Source organism: Notothenia rossii (genome assembly GCF_949606895.1).
Source record: "Notothenia rossii genome assembly, chromosome: 11".
Taxonomy (NCBI): Eukaryota; Metazoa; Chordata; class Actinopteri; order Perciformes; family Nototheniidae; genus Notothenia; species Notothenia rossii.
This window is the reverse complement of record NC_136910.1, coordinates 40,636,782-40,658,632: the sequence shown is the minus strand read 5'-3', so window position 1 is coordinate 40,658,632 and position 21,851 is coordinate 40,636,782. Positions and strand designations below refer to the sequence as shown.

The window sequence follows — 21,851 nt, the reverse complement described above, 5'->3', positions numbered from 1 at the left end:
TATATAATATATTATGTAAATATGTCTATATAATTACACAAAATCTGTGTTATTCTTGTTTCATCTTGTGTTAATACCTGACGCAGTAGGACTCACATCAGTATGTGGAACTATAATTTTAGCGTGTACCCCTACGTTCCTTATGTATGTGACACTGTTCCCTTTTTTTCGCGGGTTCATGCATCGTTCTCCCCTTTTGATACTGATCTCTGTGGGAGAGGTAGGCGCTCTTCAGCCAGAAGCAATTTCCGTGTTTTAGTGTCGACTTTATGCACTTTAAGTTACTTTTTATTACTTATTTTTGTTGTAGTGTCTCACGGGTGTTCACAATGTATTTCTGTGTTGTTTAATTTGTATAGGGCACGTTAAAGAGAGTACTGACTGGAGAAATGTTTTCTTTCTGTCGCTGTTTCGTCAGGTATGTTGTGTTACTTTTTACGTTATGCCCTTTTTGATACTGATCTCTGTGGGAGAGGGCACGTTAAAGAGAGTACTGACTGGAGAAATGTTTTCTTTCTGTCGCTGTTTCGTCAGGAGTGAAATAAATGTACATCCTGAATGAAGCTACACGTCTGGGTCGTCGTCTTTCTACACAACACAACGCAGAGTCAGACACAGCCGGTAACACTTGGTGCCGTGACGACCCGTTGTATCCGCGACCAGCGCCGTCTGGTCCCCGGGGTAAAGCTGCTTCCCACCGGCGGGAAGAAGGAAAGACTGGAGTGTGTGTTTTTTTTTTTTCCTCTTTTTTTTTTTTTTTTTTTTTTCCCCCTCTCTTGCTGCGACGGCAGGTGCGTTAAAGGGACAGTGTACATATTCAAATTGAGAGATGCACTGAGTCTGAGAGGACACTTATCACTGAGTATATCTGTCTATCTGTGTTTTATCATTTTATTTTATTTTAGTGTTTTATCTCTTGTGGGTGGCTTTAAACTGTGTTTTGATTGCTTTGTGGGATTTTTTTGTTGTTGTCATTAACAATATGGATGTTAGTGGGCATGATGTCACATTTGGGTTGGGGAGGGGCCAGCGACTTAAAGGAGTGAAAGAGTTTGGGTTCGCTAGTGATTTCAACCCGACATTAACACCTGCTGCAAGCTCCACACCTATTATGCAGCCAGACCGTAAACTTACACAAGTAGTATCTGTTGAAGCTTTTGGGGAAATGATAACAGTTTGGCTAAACAGATAGGTGAGAACATATCAAGCACCATGCACCAGCCCAGTGCTGCCCAGCCTCAGTCTCCCACCAATCCACACCCGTCCCACCAGGCTGATTTGTCTCAATTGAAGGTTGTGGTGCAGTCAGACACCAAGGCTCCGCCTTACTTCAGGGTGATCGTGCTGATGTATTTTCTATTCATGAATGGGAGGACATGATGAGATGTTACCTGAATAGAGTGAAATGTGACCACTCACGTAGAAAGGTTTGATCTGATTATGTCAAGACTAACAGGTAAAGCCAGGGATGTGGTGAAAGTGTCAATCCGCAGCCGACCTGACTTGAGTGGCGACCGACCTGCCACAGCTGTGTTTGACATATTAAAGGGTAACTTTAGTGAGCTGTCATACTCTAACTTGCCCATGAAAGATTTTTACGGCACTGTTCCACGTGCTGGTGAAAGTGCTATGGACTATTGGATACGCCTTAACAAGTCAATAGATGCTGCGGACGAGTGCCTCCGGAGGCGAGGTAACATGTGTAGATGACCCAGTGCAGAAGTGGTCTTGATGTTCATTAATCACTGTCCTGACCCCAGTCTCGCCATATCATTCCAACTGAAGGCACCTGAGCGGTGGACCACGGCTGAGGTTCAGGAGCGTCTGGACGCCCATATGAGAAATGTGAGAAAAACAGCAGCGCAGTCTCATAATGTGGTGGGTCTGTCAGTTTATAGTCAGAGCCCTGTGACTGATTCTTTTCGCCCTGTCAATCTGGGGATGTCTCAGGCCTCATTAGCGCACCAACCAGACCCCCCTCCCAACTCTCTACCGGCCACTGCCCTTGCTTACAGTCAGCCTCAGCCAGACCATGCTAGGGTGAGTCCCAAGTGTCCCCTTATCCCTGCCTCTCTCTGCTGTCTCTGACCCAGCCCCTACCACCGTCAACCCACCTACTACCGACGCTGGTGTTCAACAGGTAGTTGCAATGTTTGACAGAGTTCTGGCTATGTGCAACGCTTCCCTTACAACCAGTCAAAGGCCAGACTACCATCAGCCAGGTAACCACCAACAAGCCACCGTCAGAATGGTCAGCCAGGCAACCACCAACAAGTCCACCGTCAGAATGGTCGACCCCGTTACCAGCAGGCATCTGAGTCCTTTCCATGCAAGGTTTGTGGCTCCAGGGACCATTCAACCCATGCACACTGCAGGCTTTACAGATTATGCCTTAACTGCTTCAGTCCTGGTCACATAAGAAATCAGTGCCCACAGGCCTCATCCTTCCTCAGCCATGCCACCTTCTCCCTCCAATGCTGGTTTAAAACTAGCCCGCCCGTGCAGTGAGAGGGATAGCATGGGCGGCACTAGTGACACCCTCAGTGAGGAAAATGACTTAAGATCAACATATGTGAAACTGCTGTAGTAATCTTCCTGATGACAAAACTGTGATTGCTGTGGGTTCACATAGAGTTGAAGGAGCCAATGACTTGTTTTATACCCCAGTGTTAGTAGGGGGTCAGTCAACTTTAAGGGGGATGCTTGATTCAGGGAGCATGTCATGCACACTCAGCGAAGAGGCAGAGTCCAATCTTAGAGCTGCTGGTGTCCTCCCTTGTCCTCAGCCTGTGCCAGAGAAGGTGGTCCTAGTTGGCTGTGGTGGCCTTATGACACAACCCAGATGTATCTATGACCTGGAGATTGAGGTTTACGGTTCTAAATTCATTGTGCCAACTTTCCTTGTCCCAGGGCAGAGAGACGAACTCATTATTGGTAGCAACGTCATCAGGCCCATATTACAGAGGATGAAGTCTGATGAGAAGTACTGGGAGCTCATCCAGTCCAACACCTCAGACCCCGACTGTGAGCAGTTTCTTCAGTTGCTCAGCTGCATCACTCGTTGGTCTGGTCCTGAACTGCCTGACAAGGTTGGCACGGTCAAGCTACGGCAAGCTATCACTCTAGCACCACAGAAGGAGTATCTGGTGTGGGGAAAGCTACCTGGCAGTGTTCCTGTGTCCCCTGGGAGCACTGTCATTGTGGAGCCCATCTCCTCCCGTTCAGCCCCCAAAGACATTATTGTGGGACGGGTTGTGGCACCCATGTGGGGAGATCGTTGGGTCCCTATGAAGGTCCTTAACCCAACCAAGAGTCCCGTGACACTACGCCGCAATGCTAAAGTGGCCGATGTGTTTACTTGTGTCGCGATGGAAGACCTTCCCCTCTCTCAGGGTGTGAATAGGCCACAGACCAGTCAGGCAGCTGACCCTCCTCCCAACTCAGATGCCAGCTCTACCCACGCTCAGCAGCTTAAAGACTGTGGATTGGCAGACATCGACCTCGAAGGCTGTGCGGTGTCAGATGAATGGAAAAAGAGACTCTCTGAACTGTTGCTCACTTACCAGGATGTCTTCTCCAAAGACAAGCTGGACTGTGGGGAAGCGAAAGAGTTCGTCCACCGGATTCATCTCACTGATGATCACCCCTTCAGGCTACCCTATCGCCGTGTCCCTCCAGCACACTATCACAAACTGAGAGAGGTGCTGTCTGAGATGGAGTTGAAAGGCATCATCAGTAAATCAGTCAGTGAGTATGCATCGCCGCTGGTCCTTGTCTGGAAGAAGTCAGGAGAGTTAAGGATCTGCACTGACTTTCGCTGGCTTAATGCCAAGACCGTCAAGGACGCCCACCCGCTGCCTCACCAGGCCGACTGTCTTGCTGCCCTTGGTGGAAACGCCTTTTTCAGCACCATGGATCTCACATCGGGGTTCTACAACATCCCCCTCCATGAGTCTGACAGGAAGTACTCGGCATTCACAACACCCTTAGGCCTGTATGAGTACAACAGACTTCCCCAAGGTCTTTGCAACAGTCCCGCGTCCTTTATGCGGATGATGATGAGTGTGTTTGGTGATTTGAACTTCTCCAGCCTCCTCTGTTATTTGGACGACCTGCTTGTCTTTGCTCCATCCGAGGAGGAAGCCCTGAAACGGCTGGAGACTGTCTTCTCGCGGCTCAGAGCCAACAACCTGAAGCTGTCTCAGAAGAAGTGCTACTTCCTTCGCAGGACTGTGGGGTTTCTGGGTCACGTGATAGACAGCAGTGGGGTCTCAGTCGACCAAGAGAAGGTGAGGGTCATCTCAGCTTTCGGGAAGGAGGATCTCATGAACGACGACGGTTGCACCCCATCTCAGCGGAAGGTCAGGTCTTTCCTCGGGATGGTGCTGTATTATCAACACTTCATTCCTGGCTGTTCTTCCATCGCAAAGCCACTCTACGCCTTAACTGCAGGGCAGAAGAGGAAAGCCAAGGGCTCTTTCGGTCGGAGAAGAGCTGGCACCTTTCGAGAACTGACTCCTCAGGATTGGACCCCTGCCTGTGAGAAGGCATTTGATGATCTGAGACACGCACTCCTCAACAGCGTGGTGCTGGCACACCCAGACTTTGATAGGCCTTTCATCCTCTCCACCGATGCTTCCCTTGATGGTCTGGGTGCTGTACTGTCCCAAATTTCTGCTGGTGAGGAGAAGGCAAGACCCATCGCCTTTGCAAGCAAAACTCTCAGTCGCAGCCAGCTCAATTATCCTGCACACAGACTGGAGTTCTTGGCTCTAAAGTGGGCGGTTTGTGAGAAGTTTAGCCACTGGCTCAAGGGTCACAGATTCACCGTCTGGTCAGATAACAATCCTCTCACATATATCATGACCAAGCCGAAACTTGACGCCTGTGAGCAGCGGTGGGTTGCTAAGTTGGCTCCGTATTCCTTCGAAATCAAACATATTCCCGGCAGGTTGAACGTGGTGGCGGATGCCCTCAGCAGAGACCCTTTCGTGAAACCTTTGAGGGAACGGTTGCTGCGTGAACCCTACTTGGAGCTACTGGACCAGGTCTGTGACGTCAGTGATGGGTCTGTGCAAGATGCCTTCCGCCTCACCTGCCAACCACAGTCACTGGAGGGTCCATCTCACTCTGACGCCATTGAAGGTTCAATGTCTGAGGATGAGGTCTCTTCTCTTCTTCCCTCCTTGGACGAGTGGGACTCTGCTCCTAGGGAGCGTGCAGCCTCCCTGGTTGATCACCTCACCACCTTTGAACCACCTGGCCAGGACACGTTGCATTCCCTATCTCTTTCTGAGCTGCAGTCACACCAGCAACAGGACCCAGTAATTTCCAGGGTCGCTCTCTATGTCGACAGGAAGCGCAGGCCTTCCAGACGGGAACGCTACAATGAGAGTCAGCCGACTCTGAGAGTCTTGAAGCAGTGGGATAAACTGACTCTTCTGAATGGCGTCCTCTACAGGGTCACGAAAGATCCCTTGACTAGACAGAAGAGGTCCCAGTTCGTGGTGCCGGAGTCGCTAAAGGCAGATGCATTATCTGGTGTTCACGACCATGCTGGCCATCAAGGTCAGCCCCGCACACTGTCTCTGGCCCGCCAGCGTTTCTTCTGGTACGACATGGAGAAGGATGTCCACAATCATGTGAAGCACTGCCACAGATGTGTTCTCAGCAAGACTCCTGAACCTTCCGCAAGAGCCCCACTGGAGAGCATTAAGACCTCTGCCCCTCTGGAGCTTGTGTGCATCGACTTCTGGTCAGCTGAAGACCGTCACAACAAGTCTGTGGATGTTCTTGTGATCACCGATCACTATACAAAGTTGGCACATGCTTTCCCCTGCCAGGATCAGACAGCTAAGAGAGTAGCCAAGAAGCTGTGGGACAACTTTTTCTGTGTTTATGGCTTCCCTCAGCGCCTTCATTCTGACCAGGGAGCAAACTTTGAAAGTGAGCTGATTGCTGAGCTCTTGCAGTTGTCAGGGGTTGACAAGTCCCACACCACACCTTACCACCCTATGGGGAACGGCGGCACAGAGAGGTTCAACCGCACCCTGGGCAACATGTTGAGGTCTCTACCACTTCGCTCCAAACAGAAGTGGCCGCAGATAATACAGACAATGACTTTCGTGTACAATTGCACTGTCCATGAGACCACTGGGTTCGCGCCCTTCTATTTGATGTTCGGGAGAATCCCAAGGCTGCCAGTGGACCTTCTGTTCAGGAATGTACTTCATGATGTGACTGTGTGTGACTACAATGCCTACGTGAAATCCCTCTTGGAAGACCTGCACTGTGCCATGGCACTGGCCCAGAAAAACTGCACAGCGGAGCAGAGACATCAGAGTGACCAGTATAACAAACGGGTCAGGGGCCAACCTCTGTCTGTCGGTGACCAGGTGCTGCTGGCGAACAAAGGCGCCAAGGGAAAATGCAAGCTTTCTGACAAGTGGATGCCTGTTGTGCACACTGTGGTGGCCTCAAAACCAGCCCTCCATATCTACCGGATCAGGGATCCAGAGGGACATGAGCGTGTTGTTCACCGAAACCTGCTGCTGCAAGTCAACTTCCTTCCGCTGGAGGAGGCCTCGGATGGTGAAGATGATGCTCCTGTGCCCGCACCTACCCCTAGCATGACCGATACCGCTCCGGCATCTGATTGGCATGGGACAGAGGTGTCCGAGTTAGACACAGCAGCTGCAACAGCTGGGCCATCCCTAGCTGGTTCCCTCTCGGATGTTGACGGGGAGGATGGCCGCACCGCCTCATGGGTCCTTGAGCAGTCCCCTTTTGATGACTCTGTTCATCCAGACCACCCACCACCTCCTTCTGTGTTGGTCACCCCCGTTTCTAGTGACCCTGCAACTGCTGTAGAGACCCCAATGGCTTTCCCAGCTCCTCTGCCACAACGGCCCCCTGCCAATAAGCGTCAAGCATCACATGTAGATGGCCAGGTTACCTCACGATTCGGCAGAGTCATTAGACCTGTGCGCCGCTTCATTGAGTCCATGGCACAACTTGAGTCCCTTCTTGAGGGTTGAGATAAGGCCGCGTGCTGTTATTAATGTGTGAAATGTGGCGTGTTAGCCATTATTTGTGCTCTGGTGATATACTGCTGTATTGAGCCTTTTTTTATTTTTCGCTCATCCACATCGTTTGGCCAGGGTGTGGGGTGTAAACTGCACCTCACCTTGTCTGTAGAGTACTGTGGGTTCTTGCTGGGCCCAAGCGAGTCCCTCATTCTCTTATCCTTTAGGTAGGAAGCTCTTATTGCTGTTTCATATGGTTTTGTTGCTTGTTGTAATGGCCAGTGTGTTTATATGTGGATTGTTTTGCGACCCAGAATTTTGCATAATTCTAGCGGGGTGAGTGTAACAGGGACAGTTATGTCTCATTTGTATATAATATATTATGTAAATATGTCTATATAATTACACAAAATCTGTGTTTATTCTTGTTTCATCTTGTGTTAATACCTGACGCAGTAGGACTCACATCAGTATGTGGAACTATAATTTTAGCGTGTACCCCTACGTTCCTTATGTATGTGACACTGTTCCCCTTTTTTTCGCGGGGTTCATGCATCGTTCTCCCCTTTTGATACTGATCTCTGTGGGAGAGGTAGGCGGCTCTTCAGCCAGAAGCAATTTCCGTGTTTTAGTGTCGACTTTATGCACTTTAAGTTACTTTTTATTACTTATTTTTGTTGTAGTGTCTCACGGGTGTTCACAATGTATTTCTGTGTTGTTTAATTTGTATAGGGGCACGTTAAAGAGAGTACTGACTGGAGAAATGTTTTCTTTCTGTCGCTGTTTCGTCAGGTATGTTGTGTTACTTTTTACGTTATGCCCTTTTTGATACTGATCTCTGTGGGAGAGGGGCACGTTAAAGAGAGTACTGACTGGAGAAATGTTTTCTTTCTGTCGCTGTTTCGTCAGGAGTGAAAATAAATGTACATCCTGAATGAAGCTACACGTCTGGGTCGTCGTCTTTCTACACAACACAACGCAGAGTCAGACACAGCCGGTTACATATAAACGTAATTGTTTTATAGGCTATCATAGAACTTCATTACCTGTGTCACCAGGAAGGCCCATGAGAAGTCAAACAATATGTCACTGAATGTGCCTTTGAAAATAACTGACTTCCTGAAGGCAAAACAGAAAAGATGGTTGGTCATTCTGACTGTAGCAAGTACATGAATGGATCAGTCATTTCAGCAAAACCAAATGCCTTTAAACAAAGGTCCATCCTTAAAGTTAGGCCACTAGACATAATGATGCCTCTGGCCTAGACTAAAAGCACACAAATAGAATTATAACTGATTTAGCGGCAACTAACGGTGGGTCATTTACATTTACAGGGAAGAAGTCACAGCACTCCGTGCGAAAGAACAAAAAAAAGATTTAAAATACAACTCCAGAGAGGGGTATTATTTAACATTGCATAAAAGTTGGGATAAGAGTTGGTTACTCATCATCACGGAATCGCACAGTAAGAAAGAAGGTCTGACAACAGAAGAAGAAAGGGGCCTTGATGAGCATTCAAAACCAACAAAGGTGTAAGTTAAACATGTCTTCCTACGTGTAAGAAAGCACGTGGGTCGTGGGGGTGTATTATTATTACTCAATTATTTGCTTTAACTATCATAAAGGTGAGTTATGACTAATGAGAAGGAGAGGCAGGTAGGTAATGATTGATTAAAACTTGGTCTTTGTAAAGAAGTGTAATCATAGTGCATAACACTCTGCTGGCCAAGGATGAAAAGACTAAAGGAGTTCCTCAAATGGCAGGATGCTATATTCATTGACATTCATTCGCTTTTTTCTCCCATAAACATTGTATGTTAAGTAACAGTTATAAAAATAACAATACATATGTGAGCTTTAGAGAGCCAAACAGAAGCAAACATATTAAAACATAAGACTACATTTGACAAAAGAGGTGCAATATGAGTGGCAGTGTACCTGATCTGAAGCACTGACCAGGCCTACATGTCTAGTACACAATGATGACATAATGCTAAGGACCCTCTGATAAAAACAGCATCTTCTGGTGTGTCTTGTGATGCTCACCTGGCTCCAATGATGTCTTTCTTCGCCAGATCCATTCCTGCAATGACCTTAACCCGCAGCACTCTCGTTTCATTCTGCGGAAGAAAAATAAATATGGACAAAAACATAAATCAAATTAATAGAAAAACAATACAATAACCCAAGCTCGTAATTGGCAAAATGGTACCATTCTTCTATCACATACTATTGTATACTATGTCTCGATAACAATATAGTATGTTTTCTTCTAATTCTCAAAATAAATAAATAGTCCATACAAAATAACCACATGGTAATGCCTATTGTTGTAAACTCCTGTGTAAAATCACAGGAGTTTACAACAATAGTATAAATTAGTATTTTCGCGTTTAATTAAGAATGTGAGGGCAAAATGAACACAAGTTTCAAGTTAAATTATCAAGAAGAAATACATTTTTAAAATGTCCGTATGTTCACAGTATGTAAAGTTCGTTTTAAGTGTGATTTAAAAACAAAAACTAAATATTAAAATCATTTTCCCTTTAAGTATTTCATTACATTTTCCAACAAATTTGAGTTAATCTGTGGTTGCAACATCAACTCAAATAACTTAATTGTGTATCCGGTATAAGATTTCATCATGATACAATTAAATTGAACAGCAATAAATGATTATTTTTCAATTATTGCCAAGCACTATCAACCCACACACATATGTGAACCTGCAAGATAAAGTCAATAACCCTGACCGAGAAATGGAATGAGTTCTGGTACATGACAAAACAGAAGCTTTATTGACATGTTTTATAGCAAAACATGATAATATTGTAGTTCATCAGTTTCTATAAATCTCATTCCAAAAGCAACTCCTGCAGAAGAAATTGTACATTGAGATAAACCACTTTAATGCTGTATGGTTGGTTCACAGATTAACAAACTAATTACTTGTCTAGAATTGGGGTCTTAATAGGAGATCTGACACTGACACTGCTTTGTGTGGGTATTCTGAAAAAATATAATTATTTGTACATCGAGCCTTACAGCAAATGTTGTTATAGTTGTATATATTACAAGTGAACTGATTAGTGAAAGGAGAAAAGGAAGGAATGAGGGAGGGGGGGCAGACCCAACTGTTACCTGAGGCCACCATGGTCTTGCAGCATATCTGAATGTTTGCCTGAGAATGAGTTATAAAGATTTAAGAAGTGCAGCATCTTGGGTATATAGGCCATTACAAGTGGAGATCACATGAGGTGATGTAATACCTGCAATACGGTGAATATTAACCAAAAATAGCCAGTGTTGCCATGTGGGGAGTTTTTACTGGCATTCTTCTCCGGTAATGACTGACAGACAGGGAATCAAGAAGCTATTCAAGTGAACCACGTAGAAAAACACAATCACACACTGGCTGGGTTCTTCTACCTAATCCTAAAAGTTAGTTATCAGAACAACAACCCCATAGAACTAAGCATGGAAAAGCAGCGTTTAGCTATTATGCCCCGACAATCTGGAACAAACTACCCGAATCGTGCAGGTCCGCTGAAACACTTCTTATTTTCAAAACCAGACTAAAAACATATCTATTTGCCGCTGCTTTTAATTGAGCTGTTCATACTCACACTGCAGTATGCCTTTTATTCATGTATTACCTGCTGTGTTGATTTATTTATTTAATTATCTTTGCATGCCTGTTTTTAAATGCCATTTAATAATGTGTTTATGTTGTAAATGTATTCTTAAATGTCTTTTGTTTTTATTTTGTAAAAGCACTTTGTCGCGTACTGAAAGGTGCTATATAAATAAAATTGCCTTGCCTTGAGTTTCGGATTATTTAGATATATGGCAGTTTAATATGTAATGCATCAAAGACATTATTTCCATAAATGGGCATAACAACGTCACATGCAAATGTTGTCAGCTTCCTGCTATAATAGTGACAGGTTGGTCCATTGTTGACAAACTTAAAGATCTGAGTCACGCCCCTAATTTAGTTTTCTAGAACCATGGATACACATATGAAAGAATGATTGTTAATCATCAATCCTTGCTATTTCTGAATGCATTGGTAATGTATGATAGGTAGTTGACTGATCTGTCTGTTAGAGAGAGGATTTTATTCATCACTATCGTGCTCCTATATAAAACAACATTTTCATCATCGTATTTACGTTACACTACGTTATTGATGTACATCTGTATGTCTAAGATGACACAGAGTTCATCACTAAAGAAAATATCGACCTCAGTTGACAGGGCAAGACGTAATGTACATGCCTCCGCTTAAAACTCGTTTAGCGGTCAGCTCACCATCAAACAGCTGTGATAGCTGACAAAAGGCGGTATTTAAATCAGACAGAGTGCTTCAGCTTGACATGCCCCTCTGGGCTTCCCAATATCACTGTGGAGCTGCAAGTCGTGCAGACAATACTTGAAATACAAGGCATTGTGAGACTGTTAAACTCAGTCGGTTTGATGTCAATGCTGTGAATGCAAAGGGGTGCATCTGTTTCTAAAAAGAGTAAACTAGTGGACACGCAGGCATGGAGGCAGGAAACTGACAGCTGCCTGAACATTACTATGGAATGTGGGAGAGGGCTTGTTAGCTTGACTAACGGCTAGCGTTGATGTAAGCTATTTACGGCAGTGAGACACCTACTCATGACTGGTGTCTACATAACAAAGCTTTGTTGAGATTAAGGCTTACCTCATCTTCTGATAGTCCATATATCGGCTCGTAATTCGCAGCCATATAGCCTGCGGTCCACGCTATACACACAAAAACAAGCCGCTTGGCAAAGCTAGCTAGCTAGCCTTGAACAATAAAGTCCCACTTTGCTCTCTCTGCCGTCTGGTGGTGGTCAAGTCCACGGTGAGACCTTGTCCTTGGCACAGCACGGAGAAATGAGGTTGGCAGCCGGATAACGTAATCCTCCCAGTGTGGTCCGTATCCAGGACACAACCTGGAAATAAAAAAAAAACTGTGTCCAAAATGTTTCAACTGAGACAGATCGCTTTTGTCAACTCCGAGTTTATCCCCCGAAACATTTTGACACTTGACTTCCTCCTAACAGGTCAGCCAATAGTGTGCCGAATAGACGTTATTGCTGTCAACATTGACCAATCAGACGGGACGTGAATTCCTCAGAGCTCCTCAACGGCCAATTAAATATGCAGAGGGGGTGGACCTGTGTTTTTTCCCTTTTTCAGGGTGTGTTAGGCAGGCTGTGCCTTGCAAAGTAACTCAGTTTAACATTGTGTTGTTTATTTTTAAATAAAATATATAACGTTGCATTTCCAGCTGACAACTCTGATAATGGTGGTTACGTCCATCTATGGTTACGTCCCTCTGGTCTTTACCACTCAGCCCTGAGCCCGTTCCTGTCAGGGGCGGGTCTTGTGCAAAAAACAGCCAATCAGAAACAAACAGATTAGATAAAACTAGTGATCCCCATCATGAATTTAGGTCGATGAAGAAATTGAAGTTAAGGAGTCAACGTGGCAAATTAAATAAACTCTAGTTTTATGTAGATCAGCATTCATAATATTGTATAAAAATAAGTGACTGAAAATGAGGATGTAAAACTGATTAAAATAGGTTTATATTGAAGTAAGTGTAGCTACTGTATGTTAAATACATCAAATATATAGATTTATAGTACAAAGACATATCTAATTTCATATAAATGTAATCCATAAGGACTATAACAATGATGAACAAACATACTACAGTGAGAAGGTTAATGATTATTGTTCTTGTAATAATTGTGGTTCATGTATTATGTAGCCTACTTATTTGTATGTTGTTGTCTTGTATTGATTGATGTTGATGGGTAAGGCTTTGTTTACCACATGGGCCAGTATGTTAATTCATCATTAATTCATGTATTTTATCAATTTGTTTCTTGATTGAGTACAAAAAAAGAGGGTATGAAAGAGTTCCTATTTAAAATTAACATTCAGGCTCAGGTTAAAATCGTACACATTAATTAGAAAGAAAACTATTTGTTTATGCTGTTTTAATAATACTTGGACATCATCAGATGTAAAAGCCTCTTTGTCGTTAATGTATTATTCATTCACAGCTCACTAACATCTAATGTAATGTTGTTTGCTTCTAAAATTACATTGCATGAGTAACACTGGTCCTATGCTGCCGCCTAGATGGCCTACTAATGAAATTCTAGAATACTACATAAACACAGTGGATTTCTTTATCAAAACAGTTCCAGAAAGCACCGCTAGATGTCACTATATACGTAATTTCCTATCGTTTCTAACGGTTTGGCTCTGCAGTCTGATAGCAGATGTCCAGTGATTGAGAGAGTTTCTGTCACATGGACACAAAAACAGTGACACATTCCAGTGTAGTGTTTTATTTCTAAGAAGAGGATAGGTTTACGTCAGTCCTTCATCTGTGACTGCAGCTTGTGCCTCAGTCCTATTCTTTTTGCACCAGCCCAGCATCATAAGAGCAGGCACAGGCAAGCAAGCTATCACACCAAAATATCAAAAGCATCCTTTGCCACGTAAACAAAAGGAAAACAATTATAAATTAAAACGGAGCTAAAAATGAAAATGTATTGTGAAATGTTCTACATCCATCACCGGATTCATGTGTTTACTGGCATTCACCATGGCTATGTCACATTATGGGACTTTTAAACCAACGTGAAGAGCAGATGGTGATATTATATAACATTATTGCTCCTAAGTAGAGCTGAAAGGGGAGGGCCAGAGATTTTCTAAGCCACTCTCGGCACAATCATCCACTCAGTCAAAATGCTCTGCAATAATGTAAACAAGCACCAATGGTTGTAACAAGCAAGCTCCTTTAACAAAATCAGCATAAAAGAGGGTTTTATTTACCACAAATCACTGGTATATTTCAGAAGAAGACTGTTTCACCATAATAAGATATTGAACTCATATTGCTTTTATTATGATAGTAGAAAATCCCTTAGTGTAACTTACTTTAGTACGTGATAACCTTTCATGCAACATTAGACTTCTAATTCAGAGAGATATGTTGGACTTTTGCCTCTATATTTATTTGACATTTATAGTTACTTTACAATGTCATGATCTGATAAAATATGAAACATTGTCGAATATTATAGTAATAGTTTATCAAATAATTGCTATTAAATATAATAATGCTATCTAATAATTACTCAATAAAAGCCAAGGATACCTGATATATGTCATGTCTAATATTTTACTTTGAACACTTTGTTCACTTTTATGATAATACTGTGCAGCCTCTTAATTGGTATGGAGACATTTTCAGTATGGTTATTTTACTTTTAGTTTGTTATTCTTCACTACTGTTTGACAGAGACCAATAGGGTTTTCAATATCTGAATGCTTTACTTAACTTAAATAATTATTACATTTTGTAATTTGAATGCCAAGTACACATATACTTTCCATACCGTTACCAGTTTCCAGGAAATTCCATTTTCTCAGTCCCCATCTTGTAAATGAACACAAGTAAAAAAGGAAGCTAGATTCAGGGTCAATAATCATATACTCTAAAGATCCGTAAAAAGGATCTCTGTCTCATTCCTGAGAGAGAGAAGGATGTCAAATACTGCGAACATGTCGCTATTTTTACAGCTCCCAGTAAGCGGAACCTTTGAAATGAAGATACACACTGTTTTTATCAGGTCACTTCGCTATATTTGTCACAAAGTGTTTTACAATCTTTGTTCATACAGAGTGCATAAAGTCACCATGGTGGCAGCATGTATACTGTCCTAGAAGTGGGTTTGAATGTTTTGCAAAGAAAATCAGGATCCCACAGGATACACACACTCACACTATATAGGCCGACTTACGCAGTTTATTTTGTATTGTGGTGCAAGAGTCGTAAATCTGTTTAAGTAGGCTTGGGGTTCTGTGGTTTAACAAACAATGGGCAACAAGAAACAAAGCACACAGTCAGATAGAGAGACGATATTTATTTATTAATGTTTAACAGTAATTCTGTCTGTATCTGAATGACTAGATCCGTCTGGATTACAAATGATACATTAAAATATTGTTCTGTTTGATTTAAGATCAAAGGTTCCAAAGGGAGGAGTTTCTCACCTAGACAGAAAGCATGAGGGTGATCCAGCTCCCATGTGCAAGGTTTTGTGGTCTGATGAGGCAAAGATAGAGATTTTTGGCAAAATTAAAAGCGCCATGTGTGGTGCAAAGCTAACAATGCCAATGCCTCCGGAAAACACATCTCTAAGTATGTTGGTGGCAGGTGGGGATGCTTTCCATCAGCAGGGACTGAGCTTGTCAAAATTGAAAGAAAAATGTATGGGGAAAATACAAGGAGATACTGCAACAAAAAAAATGCTTCAGTGTGCTTCAAAACTGAAGCTTGGGAGAAAGCTTTTCTCTTAAGTAGGACAATGATTCTAGGTAAAAAACAAATCAGGAGAGTAACACAGCGGTTTATTATGGGATTAGTTTTGTTTCATAAAGATAAAGCAACACTTTCTCAGAATCAAGCAAAACTAAGAGTTTAAGAGAAAAAAAACTGAGTCAAGCAAAATAAATGTAATTAAAAAAATAAAACTATAATTTGCAAACAAATCATTTGTGTAATCATGTAAAGTATAAGTATTTTTTCTTTGTTTTAACACATCTTTTTGTTTGCAGTTCGCTTTGCTTCTTTTTCAATGATCAGACTTTTGCTCTCGCTGCAGCTTTCTCATTTGCGCTCCCTCATTTTTTGTTTTCAATTCTGACACAAACGTCCCAGGTAGGCGGGACTTTCAGGGGTGCGGAGTCCTCCAGCGATTGTACAGTGCAGGCAGCTGCGGTGCGGTAGCTCAGCTGAGCGTGGACAGAAGACCCCCAGAAGAACCAGCATTGCAATAATACTACAAGTGAAAATATATGTAAGTATTGATCATTTGGCATGAAGAAAGGCCTGCACCAGCTTCATCCACGCTGGGCGTTGCTGTTATCACTGGCTCAGTGTCATTTCATTTGACCAAATGTCTTTACATAGCCTATACATTTAATATATTTTATTATTATCCACCTTTTTGTTTTATGTCCTTTTATTTAAAACATTCTTTGAGACTTAATCTTCTGTTTACATTTCTTTATTTTACATACAAATTTTAGAGATTCCATTCAAATCTGTTGATTATGCGAAGTCCCTCCCTTTCGATCCCGTTTGAATTGTGCCACGAATTACACATATGATGTTTGTCAATTAAAAAGATAATTTTGCAAGTAAAAAAAAAAAAATGTGTCGTAAAACTGTGAAGTAACACATTTGTTTGTGTGAAACGCTCAATGAACTACATCTCTGGTCTCGCACACGTCACCAACACCAAGATGGCATTCACGTTAGCACATTTCGCCTCTTTCTTTCAGAATGAGGTGAAAAGTATTAAAAGAGGTGAAAATCACTACAAGTCTGGGCATGTTGAGAGCTTATGTATAAGCTTTGTTTAACATAGGTTTTTGTTTGCAGTTCTTGTTCTTGTTGTGTGCCCTGATGAACCTGGGGCTGTGTTGTCTGGAACCTTGTGTTCCTGTTAGGGTCTCCCATGGCAAATTGGTCTCAGGCAAAGGGCCAGACTAAGATTGGTTCACAAGACCTCATGAAAGACGACACACGAAGTGAGGATACCCGGCCCGGAGGAAGCCCGGGGTCCCCTTCTGGAGCCAGGCCCAGAAGGAGGACTCGTCGGCGAGCGTCTGGTGGCCGGGCTTGCCACGGAGCCCGGCCGGGCACAGCCCGAAAAGGCGACGTGGGCAACACCTCCGCTTCTCCGTCCCGCGGGCCCACCACCTACGGGAAACAGCAATGGGGTCGGGTGCGCTGCCAGAAGGGTGGCAGTGAAGGCAGAGGGTCTCGACGGACCAGACCCGGGCGACAGAAGCTGGCTTTGGGGACGTGGAACGTCACCTCTCTGGGGGGGAAGGAGTCGGAGCTTGTGCGGGAGGTGGAGCGTTACCAGTTGGATTTGGTTGGGCTCACCTCTACGCACAGCGTCGGCTCTAGAACCTTACTTCTGGATAGGGGTTGGACTCTATTCTTCTCCGGAGTTGCTCAAGGTGTGAGGCGCCGGGCGGGTGTGGGGATACTCACAAGTCCCCGGTTGGGTGCTTCGTTGTTGGAGTCTACCCCAGTGGACGAGAGGGTCGCCTCCCTACGCCTGCAGGTTATGGGGAGGAAAACTCTGACTGTTGTGTGTGCTTATGCACCCAACAGCAGTTCAGAGTATACGGACTTCTTGGAGACCCTGGAAAGAGTCCTGTATGGGGCTCCTGAAGGGGACTCTTTAATCTTGCTGGGAGACTTCAACGCACATGTGGGCAATGATGGAGACACTTGGAGGGGAGTGATTGGGAGGAACGGCCCCCATGATCTGAACCGGAGTGGTGGTTTGTTACTGGACTTCTGTGCTAGTCATGGATTGGCCATAACAAACACCATGTTCGAACATAAGGATGCTCATAAGTGTACGTGGTACCAGAGCACCCTAGGCAGAAGGTCCATGATCGATTTCGTTATCGTATCATCGGACCTGAGGCCGTATGTTTTGGACACTCGGGTAAAGAGAGGGGCGGAGTCGTCAAAGGATCACCATCTGGTGGTGAGTTGGGTCGAGTGGCGGGGAAAGCCTCTGGATAGACCTGGTAAGCCCAAACGTGTAGTTCGGGTGAACTGGGAACGTCTGGAGGAGGCCCAAGTTCAGGAGGCCTTCAACTCACATCTCCGGCGGAGCTTTTCGGGCATTCATGTGGAGGTTGGGGACATTGAACCAGAGTGGTCGGTGTTCAAAGCCTCTATCGCCGAAGCCGCGGTGGGGAGCTGTGGTCTCAAGGTCCTAGGTGCCTCAAGGGGCGGGAACCCTCGAACCTCCTGGTGGACACCGGTGGTCAGGGAAGCCGTCCGACTGAAGAAGGAGGCCTTCAGGGATTTGTTATCCCGGGGGACTCCCGAGGCAGTGACAAGGTACCGACAGGCCCGAAGGGCAGCAGCCTCAGCCTTGGCCGAGGCAAAGCAGCGGGTGTGGGAGAAGTTCGGAGAAGACATGGAAAAGGACTTTCGGGCGGCACCAAAGTTGTTCTGGAAAACTGTCCGACACCTCAGTAGGGGGAAGCAGGGAACCATCCAAGCTGTGTACGTTAAGGATGGGACGTACATCACAATGGATACAAACTGTGTTGTCTCATTCTATATCCTGTGAGAAAATGATATACATTTAGCATTAAAAATTCGACATACTATTCCTAGCCTGAGGAAGATATGAATAATCAACAGATTTGAATGGAATCTACATTTTGATGTAGAATAAAGACAAAAGAGTGATTATACAAATTACATTTATTGAAATTTGAACCAGAAGATGAAGTCTGAAAGAATGTTTTAAATAAAAGGACATAAAACAAAAAGGTCGATAATAATAAAATCTACGAAATGTATATGTAAAGACATTTGGTCAAATGAAATGACACTAAGCAAGTGATAACAGTAACGCCAGCGTGAAGCTGGTGCAGGTCTTTCTTCATGCCCCCGCTCCGTGCTGTCCCCTCAGAGGAAGTGGAAAAACGGGATAAGACTCTGGACACCACGCTGTCTCAATGATCCACACTGTTAATATGAGAGGAAAATAAATGTTTTAGGAAATGAAAAATATGAAGTTAACAAATAAAACACAGCTCAGGGGCAGTCATGGACGGTAGGTTTTCCTACAAAGTTAACTCAGCCTCCATTGATTTTCATATCAAATTAGCGTGTTAATAAAATAAGCTATCATGGCTTATACTTGCATATCTAAACAGAATCATGAAAGCCTCTATACACGATACTCCCGTGATAGGTATAAGAGCAATAAACTGTGCTAGAATTCTAGCACAGTTTATTGCGCTTATACCTTGATTGTTGCCAATTACGATGCTTAACAGCTTGCTTAACGGAACTTTGACGCTGGTATCAGTTTTATTTCTCACCTATCACGGGAGTATCGTGTATAGAAAGTATTGAGTTATATTTTTCGTGATACCTAACACCAACAACAAGTCACTCAGGATGCCAAACTACTGTTTGCTAAGCCCCGCCCCCCCAAGCAACATCAGGGCCAAAAGTTTGAAAGCGAAAAAAAAAGATCTGAAAGCGAAAAAAAAGATCTGAAAGCGAAAAACGATCTGAAGGTGAAAAGCAATGTGAAACCTGAAAAGACAAGATTTGAAACTGAAAAAAGTATTGTTTTGAATCTGAAAACGATAACAATGTAACTGAAAAAATAAGGATTCAAAAATCAAAATATGTATAAAAGTGAAATCTGAAAAGAAATATTTTATTCAATAAAATTGCTGAACTGAATCAAAATAATATTCAACCTGAAAAATGATTTCAAATACTTATTTTTATTTTGAATACATCATAGTATTTTTCAAAGTTCAGGATAAAAACTTGAACTTTCAAATAAATTGCATTTTTGAATGATCAAAACTTATGACCCTGAAATAGCTCCATAAGAGAGCTGCAGCGAGAGCAAAAGTCTGATCATTGAGAAAGAATGATTACACAACATTTGTTTGCAACTTATAGTTTTATTTTTGAAATGTATTTTATTTTGCTTGACTCAGTTTTTTTTTCTTTTAGACTCATAGTTTTGCTTTATTCTGAGAAAGTGTTGCTTTATCTTTATGATACAAAACTAATCCCATACTGCAGCCGGTCTGTCCGGTCTCACCCTCCTTTACTTCGGGCAACTCTCTCACCCGGCTCTGCAGAAACCCATGCTGGGCGGGGGGGTGTGCACGTGGGGCTGGGCTTCTGTGCCCCGCCCTCCCCCTGGATCACAGCATCAGTGAGGATGCGGGGATTTCTTCGCTGGCGGACGGCTGAGCTGCCGGTTATGCATGTGTCCACGCCTGCTGTCATCCCGGTAAACCAGTTACACAAGTCGCTAAGTCTGCTGCTGCGGGAGCCAGTGGAGGAGTCACCACGACCAATGCACCGAGACTAAAACACCTCTCAGCTGCTGGTAAGAAATGCATTTACTTCTCAGGGCAGATTCTAGCATCGGTCTGAAGAGAGATAGGGAAGCAGTGGCGTTTAGATTCAGATGATGGACTGTCAGGGTCATGTTTTTGTGTTTGGATGTTCCCATTAGTGGTGGAAAGTAACTAATTAGATTTACTCAAGTACTGCACTCAAGTGCAATTTTGACAGTTTCAATGTTGTGCTACTTTGTACTTCTCCACTACAATTCAGAGGTAAATATTGTACTTTTACTCCACTACATGTATTTAATACCTAGTTACTTTGATTTGCATTAATGATGTGAAATATAAATAAGACTTAAGTCACACCTGGAGTAAATTCACAAGCTACCCTGCAGTATACAAAGTCATTAAAGCTAGCTGCACCAGCTTTGATAAACACATTAATGCATCAATAATTCAAAACATATATTATGTATTCATCTGGAATAAACCAATCTGCATAATGAGTACTTTTACTGTAGGTGCTTTAAGCATATTTTGCTGCTCATACTTTTGAGAAACATTTTGAATGCAGGACTTTTACTTGTTGTAACAGAGTATTCCTACACTCTGGTACTTCTTTATTTACTCAAGCACAATAACTGAGTACTTCTCCCACCTCTGCCAATACGAAAATAATATAAAACTATGTCAGCATACAGACACAAAAAAGAAAGAAAGATCAAACTCTTGATAGAGTGAAAGGTCCACCATTCAAATGTTAAACATGAATTCAAATAAAGATAAAAGCACTGTTAGATCTTTGATGGTAAGGTTTTCAGATCATGCGAGACAGTTAAGTGATTTTGGTAGGGTAAATCTAAAAGGGTCATACTTAATATTTTATACTTTACATTAAAAAATGTTAACTCTAAATCAGTTACCGCATACTTTCGTGTTGATCTGGATGAGCTGACAGGCAGGTTATTGCCTTCAGCTAGGAGGAGGATGGTGTGACAGCCATTTAATGGGATTTCCAGGGTCATGATCTGCTGGTCGGGAAAGGTGAAAAGGGCCGTCGGCCATTACAGCACCAAGTTCAATACTGGATTGGGACTGTGCCTACATGCAGCTTACTGGCTTTTTCCATGGTTAGTCCTGCACTGGGTCTTTAATTTTTTCAAACATGAATCATAAAGTCCATTAGGGATACTTTTTAAATCAGTACATTTATTGTGCCTTTAATTCAAAATGCGTGCTTATCTATTCCAATGATTTGTTCATGTTAAAAAGGGTATATTTTTACTTTCAGTTGGCTAAGTGCTTACTCAATAATTTATCTTCACAACCTTATGAGTACTGCTCTTTTTTAAGGCAGCTACTGACTCATGCACACTCCTTAATCTTTTTTCAACTAGGTGACAAAACAAGTATTCATTCTTCCTTTCACATGTACCCACACAGCTTTGCTTTTCCATCCAATGTCTCTATTTGATAAAGATAAACCAGATGCAGTTAGTAATGATGTAATTACGCCCATGGTCAGGTCTATTCCTCGAACCCCATCTGTGTCAGGAGAAATAAGAACTTTTTCACATTTTAAAACATGCACAAGGCTCATGTGTCTTGCTGTATGGCACACGATAAATACAGGTATCCTAGTTTGTTCCTCTATTATAGTGACCCAATTCTTGCCTTACAATATCAGTTCATCATTTTTGCTGAATGATAGCGTAGGCTGTATTGTCTGCTGTCCTTGAAGCATTTATTTTAATACTCCTGAGTGAGTGCGTCAAAGACAGGAGGGCACAGGATAAAGGTAGGGCAAGACAATAGAGGAAGTACCATTTGCACGGCCATGCATTC

General features: G+C 43.2%; 2 protein-coding genes across 2 annotated transcripts in view; one reads left to right on the top strand and one right to left on the bottom strand.

The window, feature by feature from the left end:
- Positions 1 to 12,088, bottom strand: part of nedd4l (NEDD4 like E3 ubiquitin protein ligase) — a 54,512-nt gene extending 42,424 nt beyond the window's left edge. The window contains exons 1-2 of the mRNA XM_079659947.1: positions 11,737 to 12,088; positions 9,072 to 9,145 (exon numbers count right to left, since the gene is read on the bottom strand). Coding sequence (XP_079516073.1) covers positions 9,072 to 9,145; positions 11,737 to 11,781 — 119 coding nt within the window. The 5' untranslated portion in view covers positions 11,782 to 12,088. The remainder of the gene's footprint in view (positions 1 to 9,071; positions 9,146 to 11,736) is intronic.
- A 7,667-nt stretch (positions 12,089 to 19,755) lies between these two features.
- The window catches only part of prlra (prolactin receptor a), a 33,822-nt gene continuing 31,726 nt past the window's right edge, over positions 19,756 to 21,851 (top strand). The window contains exon 1 of the mRNA XM_079658707.1: positions 19,756 to 20,044. The gene's annotated coding sequence lies outside the window, so the exon portion shown is untranslated. The remainder of the gene's footprint in view (positions 20,045 to 21,851) is intronic.